The sequence below is a fragment of the Salvia miltiorrhiza genome, chromosome 6 (genome assembly GCF_028751815.1).
Source record: "Salvia miltiorrhiza cultivar Shanhuang (shh) chromosome 6, IMPLAD_Smil_shh, whole genome shotgun sequence".
Lineage (NCBI taxonomy): Eukaryota > Viridiplantae > Streptophyta > Magnoliopsida > Lamiales > Lamiaceae > Salvia > Salvia miltiorrhiza.
Window position 1 is genome coordinate 13080465 of NC_080392.1, and position 25421 is coordinate 13105885.

Genomic DNA, 25421 nt, shown 5'->3' on the forward strand with positions numbered 1-25421 from the left:
GTGTTTTGAAGACTGTTGACCTGAGGGCAGGGTACCGTCTTCAGGAAAGTGTAGGTAAGAAGTCTATGAAGGTTCTGATAGACTTCTAGAGATGCATCGAAATCACCAAAAAGACGTCGGAGGTGATTTGTTGCATCTCGTTGAGCTTCAGACTGAAGTTCAACGACTGCTTGACTTTTATCAGATAAACCAGTAGGAGTTGGTTCAGGGATAATTTTCAAAACAGCTTTGCCTTTGGATTTAGGAGAAATAGGCTTTTTGGAGGCAATTTTTGGCTTTGATTTGGAGATTTTCTTGGATGTCGTTTTTGGAAGGGTGGAACGAGATCGACGGGGCACATTTGTGAGGATGGAAGGATTTGAAGCAGGGGGTTCAGGGACTTCTGATGCAGATGACTCAGGGGAGGAGACAATGATTACCTTCGTTTTAGGAGAAGATTTGGGTCCACCTTTTGAAACTTTGAGAAGTCGGAATTTGTCTGAAAATGGCAGCATCTCCGGCCAGTAGACATTGGGATGATCCTTCGTCCCGTAAATGATAATCTGGGAAACTCTGTTTCCCTGTCGAAGTAGATTTGTCGGCCTTGTGTTCTGACGTTCGCTGAAGAGGTGATTGAGATACGCCTCTTCCCAATTGAAGGGTCCATCCTTCAGTAGAGCAGTCAAAATGTTCTTCTGAGGCTGAGATGCCTTGTCCAGCGTTCCTGTTGCGCCTATCCAGCATTTTTGAACAATTTTCCCTAAAAGGTTGTATTCAGGCTTGAGATGGGATAGTACAAGCGTCCCTTCAGTTGTTTGGTTTGGATCCTTCAATGCCTTTTTGAGAGTGGCATTAACTTCTTCGTCTGAGAAAGATGATGGTGATGAACCACTGTTCGGAAGCTTGAACAGATCTCTGACAATTTCTGTAACGTTGAGCGTTTCAACTTGTCCATCTGAGAAGTCCGTGGTCGTGAATACCGTGATTTCGGAGAAGAGTTCACCGGAATCATTGTACTTTAGCTTCTGATAAAATTGTCGAACAACGTCGATGAGAAGATAACTTGCTTCCTTGGTCACGAAGTCTTCCAGTGATGTTTAATCAGAATCTCTTCTACTTTAGAACATTCTGATTTCTTCTCGAGAGATGGATAGTCCAGTGACTAATCATATCTTACTCATTTGATGAGGCATTCTTCCTTCTGTTCTTCAGACTTCTCTTTGTCGGATTGAGACATTCTGAAAATATGCAAACAGGGGAGTTTTTGGAAACGAGAGATTTCTCACAGTTGACGGCTGTGGAAAAAGGGTTAGTAGTGATGCAAAAGATATGGTGAAAGTGATGATAGGAGAGAGTAATAGACGTGAGTATTGGTGACAGTGTGCGGGACGTGGTGATGAAGTGTGATCGTGGAAGATGGACTGTTACTAGGACAAATGAAAAGACATGAGTGGTTTGAAATCTGCGTGCCAAGTCGTATTTAATGAATTTTGAAGTCCGTAATTAATGCCCGTCAGAGGAATACCTTAAAATAAGAGATTCAAAATGATGAGGAATATTTGACGCAATCTCTTACTTATTGAAAATAGGCGGCGTACAATGCATGCAATGATTTGAAAAGATAAGTCCAAAAAGAGGTATTCAGAGTTATAAGTCCAAAAGTAAAACACATTCACCAGTCAATCAGTATGGCACAATGACCTTTTTCTCTTATCAGTCAAGGTTATCGCTAAATAGAGCAAGTTCCCAACAATCAGTTAGGAAAGCAATCAATAACTGATAACAACTAAACAGAGTTCCCCCTAGATTTGATAATCCTTTATCATCACAATGAAGAGAATTGAGAGTAAGCAATAATAATGCAGTTTTGAATTCATCAACATTTGTGAACAGCAAAGAGATACAGAACAAATGGAAGTTGACAAAACGAACCAAGAACATCATTTACAGATAAGAAAATTTAACTCAGTTGACATTCCTTGACCTTCCTTTGTCCTTAGTTGATGCGAAGCTTCTTGCTTTGTCTCTTCGGAGGACTTTCAGTTGACTCTTCATCTTTCTTCCCTTTTTCCTTCCTGTCTTCTTCTTGCTTGTCTTTGTGGAGAGACTCAGGAGCAGTGCTGGATTTGGTCTGAATTCCCAATTGCTGCTGAAGATACATAACTGTGGATTCAAGAAAAGCCAGTTTGACTTTGAGCTCATAAGTTGCTTCCTCTTGAATGATCAACCTTTCATCTAGCATTTGGATTTCTTCATCAGTGAGAGGCCTTGCTGATCTTTGATCTTCATCAGCTGAGTCTTCATTTCTTGCGTCAGAGGGAGCAGTCTGACGCAGTGGAGACTCAGGGTGAACTTCAGTACCCTCGATGTCATCTTCTTTGATAAGACCTTTGGAGATTAGGTATTGTTTGAAATTGGGCGACCAGTCGTGGATTGCATCCCAGAGATTAGAGACTTTGAATTTTTCAAAGACACTGCTCTCTAGAGCATCCATTTCAGCATCAGTAAGAACTTCATCAATCTCCCGAAATTGAGACTTGGGCATTGTCTTGACAAAGATGAAGAAGAAGTAGTTGACGAGATCTTGAAACTCTTCAGCATGCTTGGTTGCCATGAGTAAGGGAAAGGTGGTTGTGACACAGTGTTGAGCCAGAAGTGTCCTATAATTTTTTAGAAGAGCGATGGGAGTCACCGAGGATGAGGATGCAACATTGATATCAGCAGGCTCTGCAAACTTGACCTTCTTGTTGAATCCGTCAATGCAGTAGTGAAAGAATCCTTTGAGAGGAGGATGGGCGGTTTCTTCTGCATTAACTCTTTCTTTATCAGCTGCTGGTGACTCCTTCGGCTGTCGTTCTTCTTGACGTTGTGGAGGAACAGTGGATGGCGGTTGTTGATGAGAAGTTTCGGTGTCTGGACCTTGTACTTCCTCTGTAGCCTTTCGTGCATCTTCTTCAAAATCCTCATTGAGTGATTTTTTAGGAGAGTCAAGCAAGATCTTGACTGGTGATGAGGAGCTGTCAGGGTTCCTTTTGATTGAACCTCGAGTTCTATAGTGTGCTTCAGCAGTAGAACCAAGAGTTTCACTAACCAGGCTGGTGATTCCTTTGGATGAGCTCTTCTGTCCTTCAAAAAGACAGATGGTGGAAAACACTTGAGCGGTGTTCTTCCAGAAACATTGAATTCCTTTCACGATGTGAAGAATCAATGATGAAACTCTTGTTCCTTGACGAAGATGTCGAGTGGAATGAGATTCCTTCTTTTCTTCAGCCAGTATTTGAAGATAAGCCCTCTCCCAGTTAAATGAGCCTTTTTAAAGCAAAGCGATCAACACCAATTTGTGTGGTATTGGAGATGACCATGCGATCCAAGAATGCCAAAATAGCATCTCTTGATCATTTTGGTGATTGGTCTGAGATGGGGATGCAATCTTGACATGCTCAAAACATTTGTGATGTTGGAATTGGAAGATGCATCATTCATCAGTGTATCTCTCATGAGATTGGTGGCTTCTTCATCAGTGAAGAATGGAGATGGTCCTTCTGTTGGAGGATTGAACAGTTCTCTTGCTGCTCGAGAGACGTTGATGGTGAACTTCGTTAATTCTGAGAAATCTTCGTTGGTGAAGACATGGATTTTCGTTGTGAAGTCACCAGTTGACTCATCAGTCTTGATGTTGTCATAGAATTCTCTGATGGTCTGCTTGTCGAGAAGAAATTCCGGCGAGCTTCGAAGAAACCTCGTCCATCCATGGCGTTCCAAGATTTTATTAATCCTGTCATATTCAGTGAGACTCTGAAGCGCCTCAGATGTAACGATGGACTCGTAACGTACTGCCTGTTGAGAGATGGATTTTGCCATGTGGATTTTGAAAGGAATGATTTCTGCAAAAATCTGTAAACTGTTCTCACAAAGATTGAACTGTGGAATTCACTGTTAGTCTTGGAGAGAAAGCACACTTCGAAAATTTTGGCACAAAAGATTTCTCTGAGATTGAGTAAATCTTTTTCAGAAGATAAAACGATTTTAAAGAGAATATGGAAGATCGTGCACAAGGCGGTTTCAATAAACTTTTGAAATCCGTGCAAATAGAGACGTGGCACGTGGATCAATTCGCTTGTTAGTAAAAAGGGCGAGATCGTGTGATCGTGTGTCATCCATAATTAAACGGAATTTCTACGTGTCATTTAACAAGAAAATGAGACAGTAAATTTTAATGACACATCAGCTAAGAGCAATTTTCAGTCGAAATAAGTAAAGGAACTCAGTCATTAAAACAAATGAATTTGTTGAGAGAATCTTACACAGTGACTAGCACTAGATTAGTCGTTAACTGTAGTGGAAGTTCCCCCTTAAATGGATGACCGGTTCTCCTTCAGCTACTAATTTGTCGACTGTTGCTGCACGTTCTTCTCTTGTTTCATCATTCTTCTGAACTGAAGTGTTTCTTCATGAATCACTTCTTCAAATACTTCTGACGTCCTTTTGAAGTCTATCTCTATTTCCTCAAGACGTGGCAGAAGTTCTTGTTTCTGAGACTGAAGCAGTTTCAGTCTATTAATAAGTCTGCGCTCTTGAACATTTCTTCTATCAGCTTCGTCTTCGTCTGATATATAGCGCATGATAATCCTTCGAGCATCTTGCACATGATTGATCTCTCTGATGATCTGTCTTAGTGTTGCCGCCGGTTCAGGAACCGCCGGTTCCGGGCCCGAACCGACGGTTCAGGGTCGAGAATCCGGCGAACCGGAACCAGCCCGAATGAAATATAAAGGGCCGGTTTTCGGACCCTGAACCGGCGGTTCCGGGCCGGGCCGAAAACCGGCGGTTCAGGGCCGAAAACCGGCGGTTCCCGGTTTTTCACAATTTTTCACTTTTTTTTAATGAAATTAAATGATTTGTGTTAATTTCAACTAAATGTAGCTTCACTATTTATAGTGTACTACACATGGTAGAGAATCCTACATTTTTCAATGTGGGATAATGTAGCTTCACTATTTATAGTGTACTACACATGGTAGAGAATCCTATTTATAGTGTAGTACACATGGTAGAGAATCCTACATTTTTCAATGTGGGATAATTTTAACATTTTTCAATGTGGGATCACTCAACCTAACTTATAGCTTCACTATTTATAGTGTACTACACATGGTAGAGAATCCTACATTTTTCAATGTGGGATAATGTAGCTTCACTATTTATAGTGTACTACACATGGTAGAGAATCCTACATTTTTCAATGTTGGATAATTTTAACTTAATGTAGCTTCACTATCTATAGTGTACTACACATTGTAAAGAATACAATATTTTTCAATGTGGGATCACTCAACCTAACTTACAAATATATAATTTATATTCATGTAATATATAACTTATAACTTATAAAAATATAACTTGTAACTTATAACTTATATTCATGTAATAGTTTTTACTTTACAAATGTTGAAAAAAATATTAAAATTACTCAACTTATACTATATAGTTTTATAAATTATGATGTTAAAAACTTAAAATGTTAAAATTACTCAACTTAAAGTCTTAAATTACTTAATAACTTATATACTATTGTCATATAAATATATAATTTTTAAATATATGTTTTGTTTTTTAAAGCTTGAAATTACTCAAAGTTACCAAGTAAAATAATTTTCAAATTTACTCAACTTAAAAATCTTAATAATATAATAATATTTTTTATGTCATCTTTTTTTTCAAATGACAATTGAATTGAAATAAAGTAAAGGAAAAATAATTAACACATTGAGAACCAAAAATTCAAATGAATTCATAAAAATAGATATCTTTATTGAATTTATTCTATGTACCAAAAAAATATTACAAGGGTACAAATTACATAATCTTTAAAATTGAATAAGTAAACTAACTAATTGATCCCTCGACCTTATAAGTTACATATTTATAAGTTAAATATTTAGAAGTTATAAGTTATTACATGAATATAAGTTATATATTTATAAGTTAGGTTGAGTGATCCCACATTGAAAAATATAGGATTCTTTATAATGAGTAGTACATTATAGATAGTGAAGATAATTATCCCACATTAAAAAATGTAGGATTCTCTACCATGTGTAGTACACTATAAATAGTGAAGCTACATGATCCCACATTGAAAATTGTAGGATTCTCTACCATGTGTAGTACACTATAAATAGTGAAGCTACATTATCCCACATTGAAAAATGTAGGATTCTCTACCATGTGTAGTACACTATAAATAGTGAAACTACATTTAGTTAAAATTATTAGGATTTGAATATAAAATAAAAAAAATAAAAAATTGACCAGGCCCGGCGGTTCAGGGCCGAACCGGCGGGCCGGCCCGGCGGGCCGCGGGCCGCTCTCCCCTTGAACCGTAATCGGACCGAGCTCCTTGGCGGGCCGGTCCCGAAACCGGCCCGTGGTCAACGGTCCGGGCCCGGACCGTTGACTTTCGGGCCGGTTCAGGGTTGGCCCGCCGGTCTCGGTTGAACCGTGGCAGCACTAATCTGTCTGTGTTTCCTAAGGAGATTTTTAAATCTCGTTCTTAGGTCTTGATACTCTTGTCGAATTTGATCATATCTGCTTGTTCCTTCTGATTGTGAGTGGGTTGGACTCTGATTTTCTTCTGAAAAGATGATTCTATCGTCGTGGTCAGAATCCAATGTCTCAATCTCAACTCCGTTGACTCCTCGAAAGTATGTATGAACATAATCGCTGGAGGAGTCTTTCTTGATCCTGTTCATGATAAGAGAAAGAGTAGACACACAGGGAACAAGAAGGAAACACAGAACATGCAGTCTCAAGAAAAATCTTGAGAGGAAATTGATCAAAGAAAAATTACCCTCAGTAGGATCTAGTTCAGTTAGAACCTAATCAGAAACAGAATGTTCTTGTGAACAACCTGCTCTGATACCAATTGTTAGGTCCGGAGGGTCTCAAATAGGTGTATGGGAGGGCGGGGGGAATACACCTATGGGCTATTTTTCTCCTCTAAAACAGAGGGATCTTAAGATAGAGATCAAAATGAAACTTTACAAGCAAACTAAGACACTTGTTAACAGAAAGGAGTTTTGACCAAACAGGGTTGACGACTGATACTGAAAAACTATTCAGTAAGGAGTTATCAGTTAAGTTACTGGAACATAACTGATGCACGTAAAGGCTTCAGTCGAGTTTGCTAAAACAGAGATGATATCACTCTTCCTGACTATCAGAGGATAGATCAGTCAGACTGATATCATACGCAACGGAAATAACTTTGTTTCGTAATAGCCTCGGTTGAGCACGTTGTTAGTCTTAGGTTTCTCTTTGCAGTTAATCAGAATTCAGTTTATCAAATGAAAGAACACAAGTAAGAATGTAAAACTGAAAGCTGTAAATAACACATAGACTTTTACGTGGTTCGGAAAACACTTCCTACATCCACGGTCGGTTGATCAGACCAACAATCCACTCCGCAAGTGCTTAACTGGTGCACTGGAAATCGAACTGTGTGCTTGCCGGGTGCACACAACCGTACCACTGAAGATTCCACTCTTCAGTACCAACACTTCACTCGCGTTGGATTTCTCACTTCTAGCATGACCTTGCACTAGGATCTCACGGAGTCAGAGTACCTTCCTGAACTCCTTTACCACTCAAACACTCGATTCTATCTCTCGAAAGGAGGTTTGAAAACTTGCCAACTATACTTCAAAGAACAAGTTCTTTGGAGCAAGTTTGACCTAGGCTTCTGGGTAAACAGAGGTTTGCCTAAGGTCTAAGAGAATGTGTGTAATCAGCAGTGACTGATTTTTGGCTTTGGAATTCTCTTCTTCGATTCAAGCTTTGGAGAGTTTAAGTTTTTGGCTGAGAAACTATTTTGGCAGAGTTTCAGCTTATGTCGTTGAATCGGTGAAGATTGAAGTGATCCTCGCGCGCTATTTATAGAAGATGTCTTGAATAGATCCGTTGGCGGAGAACGCCTTCAAGATTTCTTCCGTTGGAGAGCTTTTCGAATTTGGGCTGAGGCTTCAATCTTCGAGGTTCCTTGTTTGGTGGGAACAACTATGTTGAAGAGCAGGAGATGTAACGTCTCTGATAAAGTAGCCACCAAATAGGAATGACCTCTGCAGAGAGGGATGATCATGAGATCTCTGCATTTAATGCGGCTGTACTTTTGGAGTATGTGGCTTCCTTTGAACGTTGGAAGTTCAGTTCGAGGAAAAATGTTTAACTAATACTTGACTTTAATATCAGTCCGTTGAGTCCACGCGGCACACATTAAGTAATCAGTTCCAAACTGATTCTTCAACTGATACTTCAGTTGGTATCTTCAGTCCTTCAGTCTTCAGTCTTCAGAACCGCAAGCTAAACTAGAAACGAACTCTAACACTTAAGTTCAAACAGTTCTAGTCTATTACAATAAAGACCTATGGATTTTGGTATCATCAAAACAAGGATTATGATATTCCACAAAGTTGCCAACATAAAATAACTCAAATAGCTCTGTGCGACATTTTCAATATTAACAAATTTTCACATAATTCAATATTCACAAAATCTCCTGTACACCCGCTTGTACCGTACATTCGAGTTGACTCGTACTCAAATCCTGATCCGAATGCTAATCTAAATCCGCATCCTAACTCAAATCGTGTAAATGACATTATTCAGTTATACAAATGACACTGCTTATAATTGACACTATTCAGTTATATAAATAGCATTGTAACATTTTAAAATATTATAATGTCATTTTCAATCTTATAGTGTTATTTAAAATATTATAGTGTCATTTACAATCTTATAATGTCAATTACAGGAAGTGTCATTTATATTTCTGAATACATTCAATTATACACAGTGTTATTTACAATGTTATAGTGTCATTTATACGCAGTGTCATTTGTATAACAGAACAGTGTCAATTACATATAATGTTATTTGTATAACTAAATAGTGTTATTTACACGATTTGAGTTAGGATGTATATTTAAATCAAAATGCAAATTAAGATTTAAATACATATCAACTCAAATGTACAGTACATTCGAGTGTCTCAAGACCACCTCTTCAATATTCAGTAGGCTAGCGTTGAGAGTCATACCTGAAATCAAATTAATGTCAAGATACAGAACCGATCACCTACCCACCGTGGGCATGCATAATGTGCCCACCATGATGTGTCAATTGTAATTATAGTAAGATAATTTTAATTAGAGTAAGATTTATTAGTTATCTTTTCTAATTAAAATTGTCACATCAATGATGGGCACGTTATGCTTGCCCACGGTGGGTAGGTGATCGGTTCTGTGTCAAGATAAGGGCTGGCCCTCTAATTAATGCATGATATATATTTTATGGCATTTAGTGATGACATGCAAAGTGGGGTTCTCAAAATTTAATTCTATCGTAGAATTCCGTTTAATTTCTTTGTTTGACATGAAAAATGGGGCCACTAATTTATTTTTCTTGGATATTGACTTTGAAAAATGGAAATTCTGACTTATTCAACATTAGCATATTAGGAGTAATATTCCAGCATATTATGAGACTCTCCCATGGGTATATATTTATTCGTATAAATATATATTTATATAATAGTATAATTTCTTATAAATAAAAGTGATAATTATATATCGTGAATAAATGTAATAATTTAAAAATATTATACTTCATTATAAAAATAATTACTTTTTGTTACGATAATAATTACTTGACCAAATAGTTAAGAATAAAAGTATTAACGAGTGAAAATAACTAAAAGTAAAAATTCTTATGAATAAAAGTAAACATTATTGTGAAGAAATGTAATATTTCAAACCCACAGCATGGTATGCGGTTGACCGCACATGAGAATTTGCGATAATTGAGTTATTGCAGAGGGTGGAAGGTGGGGCACCAACAACTTATCAGTGAGCAACGGTGAAATCGTGGAAGTATCAGCCGAAGAGATTGAGGTGGTCTCCTGTACATCCGGGTGTAAATGACACTAACACTAACACTAACACTAACACTATCTTGAAATGACACTAACACTATTTTGTTTTTTACAAATGACACTATCATGTTATATAAATAACACTATTTCGAAATGACACTATCATTATATTGAAATGACACTAACATTAAATAACACTATCACTATATCGAAATGAAACTAAATTCCGGGTGTACCGTACACCTGAGTGTACATGAGATTTTGTGGAAGAGATTTGGACACTCAATTTAGTTACATAATATTCACATTTAAATATCAAAACAGACAAAATATATTACTCCCTCCGTTCCAGGTCAATAGGCTCATTTCTTTTCGGCACGAAGATTAAGAAACTCACTTTTTGGTAGTTAAATGGTGTGTGGTCCACCAAAAATTAACCTTTTAAGAGTACTCCCTTACGAAAAGACTAAATAGTACTTCCTTATTGTTAATTAATAAAGCTCTAAACATTTCCATATTAAGACTGAGCCTATTGGAATGAGACAACCTAAAATGAAAAACGGGCCTATTGGAGTGGGACGGAGGGAGTATTAGTTTTCATTATTTTAAACTTATTATTAGCTATCATCTATATATATTAACGCAGACACACTCCCTACACATTTGCAAACAATGAGTGCCTCAAATCCAACACTGCCATTCGTCCTTGTTTTCGTCCTCACTTGTCTCAGATTGAGCAACGCCATATTCTGTCCACTTAATCAACAACACTCACTTCTAAGCTTCAAGCATTCTTTGCAAGATCCCTACCATCAACTCTCTTCATGGAACGACGACGGTGAAATCAATATTGCTGCAAATGGAAGGGCGTAATCTGCAACAATTCAACCGGCCACGTTCATCAACTCTATCTTCCTGGTTTGAGTTTGAGAGGCCCAATCAATCCATCTCTGCTCAATCTCACGCACTTGACTCATCTCGACTTGAGCCTCAACAACTTCCAACAAACTATCCCTTCCTTCATTGGATCCTTCACAAACCTCCAGCGTTTGAATCTCTCTTTTGCTGGATTTTATGGGAAGATTCCCCATAACATCGGGAATCTTTCACGTCTACGCAGTTTGGATCTGGCTGGCTTTCCAAACATCGTATCTGCTGATCATCTCAAGCACTACCACAGCATACATCTAGCTGGCTATCCACAGATGGAATATGCAGCAGCTGTGAACAATCCAAACCTGCTACATGTTGATAGCCTTGAATGGCTGCCGCGGCTTTCAAATATGGAGCATCTCAACATGAACTTCGTGAACCTCAGCAAAGCAAACAATTGGTTGCAGGTGATCAACACACTCCCTTCTTTGCTACACCTTAGTCTTCAAAATTGCAGCCTTGATTACATATCTCCTCTAGCTTATGATCTCAATATCACTTCCCTAACTCTCCTCGACCTCTCTTCTAACAACTTCCACTCATTGGAGGTCCCAACATGGATTTTGAGGCTCAACAATCTTCTTAATCTTGATCTAAGGAACAACTCGTTTGTAGGGCCGATTCCAACTAGTAGCAATGCCACCAAACTCAAGTATATTGATATCTCTTCGAATTTATTAAATTCCACAGTTCCTAGTTGGCTGTATTCTTCTACGGAATTGGAATTCGTCTACTTGGATTTCAATTTCATACATGGCACCATACCAAAACAGTTTACTAACTTGTGCAAAATTCGAACATTGTCCTTGTCCTTCAATAGATTTCAGGGAAATTTGTCGGATTCATTTGGAAATATGTCAGAATGCTTCTTGGAAGCTTTGGAAGAACTAAATTTACAGTTTAATCAGCTTTCCGGTACATTGATAGATCAACTAGGAGAATTCAAGAGTCTTGAACGTCTTTTTCTTAACAAGAATTCTTTTTCTGGTACGATTCCAAGAAGCTTGGGGAAGTTGTCATCATCTTTGCAAGTTTTGGGACTTTCCCGTAATGAATTCACCGGAGATCTTCCCGATAGTTTGGGCCAACTTCGCAATCTTGAAAGACTTCACATTGGTGGCAACAAGTTGGAAGGGGTAGTGAGGGAAAGTCTCTTTGCAAATCTTACAAAACTAGTGATTTTAACTGCTTCTGAAAATAAGTTGAGTTTGAGATTAGATCAGCATTGGCTCCCCCCTTTCCAACTTAAGCAACTTAGATTAGGGTCTTGGAGCTTAGGTGCAGCCTCCCAGATTCCTTCATGGATTGAGAGGCAGAAGAGTCTTTCAGATTATCTTGATTTATCTAGTACTGGAATATTCTCAGCTAATGTTCCTAGCTGGTTTTGGGAGATTCAGTTTTTGAATCTGTCCCACAATCATCTCCATGGAAACATTCCGGATATCCGTGGCTCTAACAAAGATCAATATGTATACTTGAGTTGTAACCAATTCGAAGGCCCGTTGCCTCGAATTGGAGACAGATTGAGAGAGCTGGATTTATCCAATAACTCAATCTCTGGAGACATAGCTCACTTTCTATGTGATGAGACATACGAAACATACTCGTTGGAGATCCTTCATTTGGGAGACAATCTATTAAGTGGGGAATTGCCAGATTGTTGGAGGAAATGGCCTTCTTTGAAATATCTCAACATAGGAAATAATCAAATGTTTGGAAGCATCCCAACTTCTATGGGGTTTCTTGCAAATCTGTTATCTTTGAATCTCCACAACAATACATTTTCTGGCCGCATACCATTTTCAATGCACAACTGCAAGAAGCTGCTGAAGATGGGGCTTGCAGATAACAATTTTGGTGGAAATATACCGACGTGGATAGGAAGAAGCCTAGTAGAGCTAAGGATTCTCATATTGCGCTCAAACAATTTGAGTGGTGAGATATCTTCAGAGATTTGCAAGCTCAACTCTCTCCAGATATTGGATCTCTCAAACAATAAACTCTCGGGTGTGATGCCGCGGTGTGTACACAATTTTACTGCAATGGTTGTGAAGAGGAGTTTGCCTGATCTATACAAATTGTATGGTGGTGCAAAATCAATCTATTCTTTCTCTATCTATGTGGGAGGCTTCATAGAGAGTGCATTGATAGTAATAAAGAGAAGTAAACTGCAGTATGACACCATTCTTCCTTTGCTCACTACTATTGACCTTTCAAACAACACTTTGTGTGGAGACATCCCAAATGAGGTGACATGTTTGCTAGAGTTGAAATCTCTTAATCTGTCGAGTAATGAGTTGAGAGGTTTGATCCCTGCGAATATTGGAGAAATAAAGCAGTTGGAATCACTTGATCTATCAAAAAACTCTTTGTCGGGTAGAATTCCCAACAGCCTTGCAATAGTGTATGGGTTGGGTTATCTAGATTTGTCGTACAATAACTTGACAGGAAGAATTCCGCAAGGCCCCCAACTCCAGAGGTTCAACGCTACGAGCTTCACTGGCAACCATCTTTGCGGGCCGCCGTTGACAATCAATTGCAGCGATGGAGAGGAGATGAGTGAGGAAGCTGATGATGAGATTGAGTGGTTTTATGTGTTTTTATGGTTGGGATATTCAGTGGGATTTTCAATGGTTTGCATTGCATTAGTGTTGAAGAAGAGGTGGAGAGATGCATATTTTGGGTTGATGGAATGGATGTGGAATGAGGTATGTGTGTATGTGATTATTAAATGGATGACACTCGCAACAATATTCAGCTCCCATCTTACCTGACCAAAGATGGAGCCAAGCCCGGGTATGACTCGGCATTGTTTTTCATTATTATAGTATTTTAGATTGTGTTTCGTATTTAGGAAGGAAAAATGGCGAACTTCTGTTTTGTGTAAAATGCGGGAAAAAAATGAGACATTTAAATGCATAATTTTTTGTTATCCCTCGTTTTCTCATGATAAATTTATCCATCAAAGTAAACGCACAATTAGAGATGACAGATGTTTGGTTGATTAGGAGTACTCTGGGGATGTTATTTCAATTGACATTGTGCATAGAACAAAAAAGTGCAATTTAGTTTGTGAAGCTTTTGTTGAGAGATAAATCAGCACAAGCAGAATGTTATGTTTGGTTGATGAAACAGAGTCTTGATATGAATGGTTGTTGAGTAGGTTTCTTGATTGTGTGAATGGAAAACAAGTGGGAACAATTTTTAGTGATGCATGTCAAACAATTACGAATGCGATAGAATCGGTGTGCCAAGAAGCTTATCATTGTCTATATCAGTGGCATATTAACCAAAATGGCTCTTCACATTTGGGGGATCTAGATTGTGATGGAATGTTAGAACAGTTGTGGAATGAGTGAGTGTGATTCTGAAGAAGAGTTTGAGATCACATGCATGGAAAAATATGATTGAAAAATAGTATGATCTTAGTGGGAATGAATGGTTAAACATGTATAAGATCTTGATTATTATGTTAGAACCGGGTACACGATCGAGATATTACAAAATAAATATTTTGAGATATTACAACTCAAAATAATTGAAATATTACAAAGTAAATAATTTGAGAAATTACAACTCAAATAATTCGATACAACTGAAATACACTGTATAAATAAATTATACGTATAAACAAAGTCGAGTCGAGATGAATCTCTTCCCGCAAGAAGATTATCGCCCCGGTAGTGCTCTTCGGTTTGGCGTATCTTCCCCAAAGGTAAAACGACTACGTCTCGTCGGATGTAGCACCACAATCCGGCGAGCTCCGGCGAACTTAATAGGATGAAGAACTGAGCAGAAGTGTTTGCAGAGGGTGTGTGTGTAGGATTGGCAGAATGCAGTATTTCTTGGTGTATCTGTGTGTTCTTTCTGCATGCTCTCCACAAGCCTATTTATAGACATGTGGTAAGTATGAATTCAATACATTGAATTCCACTCCTACGGCTGGAAGGTTGAAGATGTGGCCGGTGGCAGCAGCCATTGAAGAAAATAAGCTGCAAAAATGAAGTTGCCATGCAGAAGTCGTACTGGCGTGCTTCTGCTGCTGCTGTGACTTGTTCTGCTGCTGCTGAAGTGGGCTGGGCTGCTGCTGAAGTGGGCTGGGCTTGGGAATTAATTCTGTTGGGCCAAGAAAATAATTCTGTTGGGCCAAAAATTAAAAGCCCAATGGAGTTGGTCCAAAAAATAGTTTGGGCCCCAAACACCACCCCAAAGCACCAATTGCCAAGATCCAAGTCCTTGGCCGCGGCCCGTACCCGACCCGCCCGTCCGGCGGCGACGTCGTCGTCCGTCCGTCCGATCGATCGTCGGCGGCGGCGCGAGGCTAGTACTTAGATCAAGCCCACTAGCAAGCCCACAAGTCAATTTATCAACTCCATGTGCTTTGCTATTCTTATACATGAAAAACATCTCTATGTTTTCCAATGTGGGATAACATAGCATAAATGTTATTTTCCCTCTTCAACATCCAAACTTTGATATACAATATCTCACTCATCGGAAATCGGTTTTGAGACTTCAAGTATATCACGTTGATCTACTCGAGATGTAGATTAACATCCAATCATTATTTTAATTAAATAATAAATATTTAATTAAATAATATTTTCCAGATATGGCTTTAAAACCATATTTCCAAAACTATATTTCCAACAATCCCCCACATGAGTGAGAAATCAGTATGCGAAAGTATGCAAACACTTAGCTCAGTCCTCTTAAGATACAACATTGCATTTGGAAAGGTAGCTTGTGGCTTTGAACCTGCCATAGTCAATATTATCGAGTATACCGGCGGCCTAGTGGATTGTGTTCCTTGAACTAGTCCTCCTCGGTGTATACTTAGTCAACAATATTGACACAATATTGCTTCAATCCTTATTCGTTCTCACGTTTGTGTCCATTACAGGCCTTGGAACACCTCTTTGGATTCATAAGTGTTTCAATCGAAGCGGCCCCACTTCACACTTACATAGGTGACTCTTAACTCAAGTATCCTGCTATACTTGTCCTCTTCGAGGAGTTCTAGAGTCATTAAAAGTCAAAGACTTAACCTCACCACGTGCAGGTTTCCGAACACTCACTGTTCTACAAGGAATAGGCAATTCGAGTGTTCAACACACGGATTTTCATAGCTTAGTTGTCCCATTGAACCAAGTTCTTGGGATCCTCCAGTCATCATGGTTGGGTTGCCACTATGATTATCCTTAATTTGTGGACTTCAAACCCATTCCCCCTAACAGTTTATACATCTGATCTCGATGGATACTTTTTGTCAAAGGATCCGCTATGTTATCAATTGATCTTATATAATCAATTGTGATAACTCCACTAGTGATCAGATGTCTCACGGTATTATGACGTCGACGAATATGTCTCGACTTACCGTTATACAAATGATTTTGTGCTCGTCCGATAGCAGCTTGACTATCACAATGAATTATCACGGACGACACAGGTTTCGACCAACATGGAATATCCTCGAGGAAATTTTTAAGCCACTCGGCTTCTTCACCAGCTTTATCCAAAGCTATGAATTCTGATTCCATGGTCGATCTAGCAATACATGTTTGCTTCTTGGATTTCCAAGACACAGCACCACCCCCCACAGTGAATACATAACCGCTCGTTGAAAACGAGTCTTTGGCATCAGATATCCAATTTGCATCACAGTACCCTTCAAGTACAGAGGGCTCCCTAGTATAATGAATCGCATAGTTTTGAGTATATTTCAAATATCTCAAAACCCTTTCAAGAGCTTTCCAATGTTCATTACTAGGGTTAGCTGTAAAGCTGCTCAACTTGTTGACCGAGCATGCTATATCGGGACGAGTGCAATTTGTTAGATACAACAAGCTCCCAATAATCTTCGCATATTCTATCGCGTCAACAGGTTCTCCCTTGTGTACACTCAAATGCACACTAGGTTCCCATGGTGTCTTAGCTATTGGCTTGTCAAAAGCGTTGAATTTCTTTAACACTTTCTCAACGTAGTGAGATTGTGTTATAGTAATACCATCAGGTCTTCTTAGAATTTTAATTCCAAGGATAACATCAGCTAAGCCCATATCTTTCATGCTAAAATTTTTACTTAGCATGCCTTTGGTTTCTTGAATCACTCGGGAATTACTTCCCATGATGAGCATGTCATCTACATAAAGACAAACAATAACATATCCGTTATTAGAATTCTTAATGTAGACACATTTATCGCACTCATTGATTCTGAATCCATTTGACAACATTACACTGTCAAATTTTAAATGCCATTGAAGCGGTGCTTGCTTCAACCCATATAAAGACCTTTGAAGTTTGCATACTTTGTGCTCTTGCCCAGGTACTACAAACCCTTCAGGTTGCTTCATATATATTTCATCTTCCAACTCGCCATACAAGAACGCAGTTTTCACATCCATTTGGTGAATCTCGAGATTGTGCAAGGCAGCAATAGCGAGAAGCATCCGAATAGATGTTAGTCTGGTCACAGGTGAATAGGTATCGAAGAAATCGTACCCTTCTTTCTGTCTGAAACCTTGAACGACAAGTCGGGCTTTGTACTTATCTATAGTACCATCAGATTTGTACTTCTTCTTTAGGATCCATTTGCATCCTAAAGCTTTACTTCCAGGTGGTAGATCCACTAACACCCAAGTATGATTCTGCATAATGGAATCAATCTCAATATCGATGGCTTCTTTCCAGAGAGCTGCATCTGAGCCAGACATAGCTTCTTTAATCGTCACCGGTTCGCCATCTAGCATCAAGACAACATAATCCGGTCCATAGACATTAGCTTTTCTAACTCGTTCCCCACGTCTCGGTTCGACATCCATAGGTTTAGACCTTGGTCTTTTCCTATTAGGTGGTACATGATTAGAACCCGTGGCATCATCTACTTGAGTAGAATTACTAGCTACTTCCATAGGTTTAGAACCTGTAGCATCACCATCAACTCCATCATTAGAGTTCGATGTACCTTTTTCCTTGTTAGGATAGATATTTTCAAAGAATATAGCATTCCTTGATTCTATCGTTGTCCCAACATGTATATCAGGTATCTCCGATCTGTGCACTATAAAACGATAGGCACTGCTATTAAGTGCATGACCAATGAAGATACAATCCACCGTTTTAGGTCCTATTGTAACTTGCTTTGGTAAAGGCACTTCTACCTTGGCTAAACACCCCCACACTTTGAGGTATTTATACGAAGGTTTCCTTCCTTTCCATAGCTCATAGGGAGTTACATCTTTCCCTTTGAGTGGAATCTTGTTCAAGATATAGTTGGCCGTCAAGACAGCTTCCCCCCACATGTTCTGGGGTAATCCTGAACTAATCAACAAGGCATTCATCATCTCCTTAAGAGTTCGATTCTTGCGTTCAGCAACGCCGTTAGATTGTGGTGAATAAGGAGCCGTCGTTTGATGGATTATACCACTTTCATTGCATAATTCAGCAAACGGAGCTACATATTCTCCACCTCTATCACTTTGAACCATCTTAATTCGACATCCAAGTTGATTCTCGGCTTCATTTTTGAAGTTTCTAAAAGCTTCAATAGCCTCATCTTTACTTTTCAATAAGTAAAGGTAACAATACTTTGTGCAATCGTCTATAAAGGTGATAAAGTACTTCTTGCCACCTCTAGTTTGCACGAACTTTAAATCACAAACATCGGTGTGAATAAGTTCCAATGGTTGAGTGCTCCTTTCTACCGATTTAAACGGTAACTTAGCCATTTTGGCTTCAACACAAACTTCACATTTTACTTGTGAGTTGTATTCATCAACTTTTAGTAAATTCATTTTTACTAATCTCTTTATAGCATTTAGATTAACATGTCCAAGTCTACAATGCCATAAATCTGAACACTCAATCAAGTAAGCAGAAGAGGTTGATGCATCTTTATTGATTTTAGCCTTGGCAGGCTTACAAGCTCTTACACCAAGTTTGAAAAGTCCTTCGGAGGCATAGCCTTTCCCTAGGAACTTTCCCCACTTGCGTATTACAACATAGTCAGATTTGAAAAACAATTCAAAATCCTTATTCGTAAGCCTAAAGCCCGAAATTAAATTCTTTCGGACAGTTGGAACATGTAATACGTCTTTTAATGTGATCTCCACGCCCGACGTGAGTTGAAGAATCACATCTCCCATGCCAAGGACTTGGGATGTCCGTTCGCTAGCCTCCATTATCGTTTTGTTTTCCACTTCTTTGTAGTTGTGGAACAACTCACGATTTATGCATATATGGACGGTAGCGCCGGTGTCCACGAACCAAGCGTTCGGGTTGTCCACATGATTCACCTCGGAGATCATAGCAGCAAAGTCATCGTGGTTCCAATCGTCGAAGTCCTTCTCGACGTTGTTCACGTTGCTCTTTGCCTTCTTCCGCTTTGGCTTGCGGCAATCCTTAGCCATGTGACCTTGTTTGTCACAATTAAAACACACACCATCAAACTTTGATGGTTGATGTCCGCCTTGCTTCCCTTTACCCTTATTATTAGGGTTAGGGCGACCACGTTTGTTGGAGGGACCGCCTTTCTCGGTGAGATTGGCCTTTGCCTCCATTGGAGTTTTTCCCTTTTGATCACGACTTCTCACGTGATCCTCCATTTGAAGCTTGGATATTAATATCGGCACGGACATCTCCGAGCGCTCATGCTTCAAAAGGTTTTGAAATTTCCTCCAACTAGGAGGTAATTTCTCTATGATGATTGCAACGAGCAATGCATCCGCCAAGGGCATCCCTTCGGCTTGAACCTCATGTGAAAGATTTTGGAACTCTTCCACTTGGTCCATCAATGGCCGGGAGTCGACCATTTTATATTCCAACCATTTGGCGACAATATACTTGGTAGTATTTGCCTTGTCCACTTGATACTTTAGATCAAGGGCCTCCCACAATTGTTTCGCGGTTTCATGAACCTTGAAAACACGGTAGAGCCGTTCGTCCAGAGACATGAGAACGGTGTTACGGCACAAGTAGTCGCCGCGACACCAGTTCAAATATCCGGCACGAATTTCTTGGCTTGTCTCCCCTTCCCCTTCACTCGGGGTTGGAGGTTTATCCTCCATTAAGAATCCGGCAAACCCCACGGTTGTGAGGTAGAATAGTATCTTCTCTTGCCAATATTTTGTCACAGCCCGCCCTAACTAAGGATAGTTAAGCCGAGTGATCTACGACTAGGGATGGGGTTAAAGAAGAAGGGGAAGAAAAGGGGCATCATTTGAAACCGTAAATCTTACTTAACTTAAGAAAAACCATCGTATTTACTCATTAATACTCTTTTGAACAGTCTATGAAAGACAACATAAAACTTAATTAATATCATTAATCAAGTTATACATCATATGAAACCATTCTCTTAAGACTCAAAGTATGACATAACATACTATAACATCAACAACATCTTGCAGCGGAAAGTAGCTAGACATATGTATGAAGACATATTCTAGACAGGTTAACTATTTATTAACAACCCTGGAGACTCCGCTCATTGCAGCACCATCATCACATCAGCTCAACCTGCACATTTAGAAAACATATGCAGGGCTGAGTACAAAAGCACTCAGTGGGCACGTATGCCTAGGTATAAAAATACATGCTTCAAAACTGTAAATTGTCATGCCATCATAAACAGTACAGCAAGGGAGTTTTTCGCTAAAAAGGCCCAAGCTTACTAAGTTCATTTGTGATTCTTAAAGTTCGTCTGCAGACTAAGTTCTCTTGTAATCTATCATATCTGGAACTGTGTGCCGGAGAGGTGGCCACCTCTCACGGTCACTTGACCGGCCAACCCGCTAGATGACTCACGGTCACTGGTGTACACTAGCCCTGGCAGGATAGCTATCAACTGCTCAGGACCCGAATTCGATTGCATCATTGGCAAAGCCAAAGCAGATAGATATCATACTAAAATTTAAACATTTTATGGCAAGACAACAGTTGTAATATTTTCCAGTTCAAAGATTTGTAACGAAATAACTTGTTCAAAGGTAGCATTAAACTCGTTTGATAGATATATAAAACTGAAATTAACAGTTAAATCATCTCATGCATTCATTCGTATAAGAGGCCTACGACACGCAGGGGATCTCTATATACGTATAGTAAAAGTAATGCCCACCTGATTGCAGTGTTTTGCTACTTAAGACAACGATTCTCTTTCCTTAGCGCGATAGGTTACTCAGACGCTTTTGTTTATTTGAACCTTTGATAACACGAAAACATGTGTTCGAGTGAATAATAGAAAAGATAACAACAAATGCAGTGAATCACTATTCACTCATTTCTCTAACTACCCATATTTCCTTAAACGACTATATCTAACTCATATACAATCGTTCTTCCTTTATCAAAATACTTCATGTACCTTTGAGGATGTAGGAAATTCCATTTTATTCATTTATTTATCTATTATAAATAAAGAATAATTCTATAAACATAAAACGTTTTCCTTTTCCCCATTTAATAATGCCAATCTCCAATATATATACATACACATCAATAGCTCATTTATAAACTAAAAGTGATATTTTATCAACAATAAAACTTTAAAATCCTTAATAGGAATTATTTTGAATCATTTCCATCTCAACAAAACTGTATAGATTCAACTTCAACTAATAAACTGCTTTTACTCCGAACTCGTATGGAGTCGAATTTTATTTCAATAGAAACCTCTTTGAGTCTAGTTTAATTGAAAAAAAAGTGTGTTGAAAAACTCCAAGTAGTTTAAGAGATATAGCGATTTTCCCATCGCCTACCAGATTCGGCAGTTTCTGTCAACTGAAAGTCCAGATCTTTGAAAAATAGCAAACGTTTCCGGAATGACCCCAAATTTTATATGCAGATAGATAACGCATATAAATGTATACCATAAAAATTTGAGAGCTAAATATCAACATATGGTTACTGAAATAGTTAACTTAATCATCTGCCTCACGACAGTTTCAACAGATACGGGCAGTAGACTTCTCAAATTTTAAAAGGGTAGTAAACGAAGTTCAAATAACATGAAACTTTGTACAAATATTCACCACACTCCCATCTATACCCCAGAAATTTCCCATAATATAATAGAAACGGGAATGCATCGAAATAAGGGCGTCAACTTACCCTTGTCCAAGTGAGCACTAATGGAAGTTGTTCGTCGGGGGTTTTCTGGTCGTCGTTCCGCTATGGTGTTTAGCCGCGAAGGTCTACGACTTAGTCTACCTCGTGCGAGGTAGATCAGGCTACACAACGGTGGTTTCTCGATCCTTTTTCGTCGTAAGGATAGTGAGAAACGAAAGCCGTAAGTTGGCCGGTGGCTAAGTCGGGAATTCGACGTTGGCCGCCGAAGGATATTGCGGTCTTTGGTCAGGGAAAAACAGAGAAGGCTTCGGCCTTTCGATTGTTGGATTTGGTAGCCTGAAGATGGAGGAACGAGTACACGTTCTCGGTTCAGAGCCTAGTGGCCGGTCGGCGAAGAAACAGCCCGGCGACACGCAGGGGATCTAAATATCTTTTCTTGCAAATAAAACTCTATGGAATTACAGTTCATATGTTAATACGTGTAAACTTTTCTTTTGGATCATTCACTTGGTGGTTCTCTGATATTGAATAAAAAGGGAATACCTTGAATAGGTGTATGGTATTAGTCTCTGCAGATTTTATATATGGCATAGATTAGAAGCCAATTGTGAAGAAGAATTGAATGAGATGAATAATCTTCACTCTATTACTTTATAAAACTTGCTGCAGAGGTGGGAATGGGTGAGTTGAGATAGTGGAATAGGTTTTAAAGAAGCAAAATTCTATTTGGAGATTGACTTCAGAGGTGAAGAAAATTGTGAAGTAGTAGGTGAAGAAAATTGTGAACGTATTGGTGAAGAAAATTGTGAAGTAGTAGGTGAAGAAAATTGTGAACGTATTGGTGATTGGTTTAATAGAAGAATGAGAGGGATGTGGATGAATGAGAACCATATGTGCTTAATCTCATATAAACACATTAAGATATATAAGCCTAATTCTCATTGAAGCATAAAATTCACTTGAGCTTGCCTCTAACATAAATTAAATTACTCATGGGCTTAAGTAAACAATCGATAAAAGATTCATATTTAACACTTCAGTGTTAAATTCTCCACAATAAATTAATGGACTCAAAATATATTTTGAGTGCATCATCTATTGAAAATAAAAAAATAAATCATCACATATATAAATTATCAAATTCATATAAGTTCGTATTTTATTAATGGATGCTGATCCCTAATTACCATAATCAATCCTTAAATCAGTAATTTAAAAGTATATAATCCTTAATAAAAAGTCGGGTCATTACATACTATCCCCCTTAAAAGAAATTTCGTCCCGAAATTTGTACCGCAGAAAACAACTCTGAGTACTTCACTTTCTTGTTAGACCGTAGTCTATTCTTGACCATGATATATTCATAGGTCCCTTACTATCGGTATCGACTTAGTCCTTAGTACCTGAACTTCCCGATCTAAGATAGATTTGGATCTTCCTTCGTGACTCAAATATTGACTAATAACAATGTTGTTCTTATGGATCATATGTTTTGAATCGTAAACATTTTTCTCTAATTGCGACACATGGGATACATTACGCACATTCTCAAAGCTTAGCGCTAACGCCAAACAGTAAGTTATTGGGCCTATCCTTTCTACAATCTCGTATGAGCCTATAAAACGGGGTTTAGGTTTACCCTTCACATTGAGTCCAATGATTTCTCTTGATGGAGAAACTTTTATGGAAATTATCTCTCCACTTTCACATCATAGGTCAATTTGTCATTTGTCAACATATGACTCTGTCAATCATGGCCCCTATTTTATTCACTATCAAATTTTGACGGATGATTTCAATCATCTAGTCATTTCATCCCAACAAAGTGGTGATCTATATTTTCTCACGTGTAACGCCTCATTTGCCAACCTATCGATAGTCGATTGATAACTGGTATTATATCTCTCACAATGAGTGGCAAAAACATGTTCTCAGCTTTCACCCCGGTTTAGCTCAGTCGTCCTTAACATACCTTATTAGTAATTTCTATGTCATTTAAGCGGAACTATAACGACTAATATCTCTAAAGTATTCCTAAAGCAACTTAAACAGTTTGTAAGGAGACCCACCATTTCGAGCATGTAAGCAGTTAGCTTAAAATGCCGTTATAAACTTTTATTCATTCATCGATGGAATCTCGAGTCATGTGGGCATTCACTGCCCCCTTTCGTGACAACCTTTGCTTAAGTCTGATGGATTCGAAAAATCCATCTCGACAACGAAATTCATTGGTTCGTTAAGGGCTCGGTTTGTCCCAAACACGACATTAAGCTTGACTTTATGAGCTCGAAGACTCAAAGTAACAATATGATATGTTGTAAAACCTTCACTTGCTAGCACGCAAGACATATTTCAACAAATGAGGTTACATCTTGTTTTATTCCTTCTAACTAGAATTTTTTTTTTTTTTCTAGATCTTAATACATCTTAGTACTTCCTGGTGATAGTATAAGGGTGCCGTGGCTTTATCTTATTCTTAAGTTCATTGTCATGGAGATGCATATCTTCCCTTCAAAGAAGATAGCATTATTTGATTCCTCGTGGTAATTCTTGAAATTTCTTATCCTTATTCTTACTCTTAACTTCTCATCCTTCCTTCGTGCTCCTACCACAATTTTCCTCAAGCTGGGTGGTTTAATCACTTCTATCATCATCTTATCATATCTTAGACGAGGCCTTCCGGCTCACTGTATCATCTACTACATTGGTCTTGTCCATGTGATGGTTAATACCAAAATCATAATCCTTTACGGGTTCAACCCATCCCCTTTATCTCATCAGCTACTACAAATTCCTCGAACGTGTATCAACGGCAGAGAATTAATCTTCTTGCGATTGTTAGAACCGGGTACACGATCGAGATATTACAAAATAAATATTTTGAGATATTACAACTCAAAATAATTGAAATATTACAAAGTAAATAATTTGAGAAATTACAACTCAAATAATTCGATACAACTGAAATACACTGTATAAATAAATTATACGTATAAACAAAGTCGAGTCGAGATGAATCTCTTCCCGCAAGAAGATTATCGCCCCGGTAGTGCTCTTCGGTTTGGCGTATCTTCCCCAAAGGTAAAACGACTACGTCTCGTCGGATGTAGCACCACAATCCGGCGAGCTCCGGCGAACTTAATAGGATGAAGAACTGAGCAGAAGTGTTTGCAGAGGGTGTGTGTGTAGGATTGGCAGAATGCAGTATTTCTTGGTGTAGTATGAATTCAATACATTGAATTCCACTCCTACGACTGGAAGGTTGAAGATGTGGCCGGTGGCAGCAGCCATTGAAGAAAATAAGCTGCAAAAATGAAGTTGCCATGCAGAAGTCGTACTGGCGTGCTTCTGCTGTGACTTGTTCTGCTGCTGCTGAAGTGGGCTGGGCTTGGGAATTAATTCTGTTGGGCCAAGAAAATAATTCTGTTGGGCCAAAAATTAAAAGCCCAATGGAGTTGCTGAAGTGGGCTGGGCTTGGGAATTAATTCTGTTGGGCCAAGAAAAT

The 25421-nt window shown here is 38.7% G+C and overlaps 1 protein-coding gene and 1 long non-coding RNA gene across 2 annotated transcripts; one reads left to right on the forward strand and one right to left on the reverse strand.

Annotated features, from left to right (window-relative positions):
* Positions 1 to 10582: 10582 nt before the first annotated feature.
* LOC130990515 (receptor-like protein EIX1) lies at positions 10583 to 14015 on the forward strand. Its single transcript, XM_057914743.1, has 3 exons — positions 10583 to 10779; positions 10836 to 13551; positions 14007 to 14015. Exons 1-3 carry the CDS (start codon positions 10583 to 10585, stop codon positions 14013 to 14015), a joined length of 2922 nt encoding a protein of 973 aa, XP_057770726.1.
* A 6147-nt stretch (positions 14016 to 20162) lies between these two features.
* Positions 20163 to 24017, reverse strand: LOC130988830 (uncharacterized). The gene is made up of 3 exons (XR_009090211.1): positions 22460 to 24017; positions 20967 to 21050; positions 20163 to 20365 (listed from the first exon to the last, which is right to left on the reverse strand). It is a non-coding gene; the product is annotated as an uncharacterized LOC130988830 (long non-coding RNA).
* Between the last annotated feature and the right edge of the window lie 1404 nt (positions 24018 to 25421).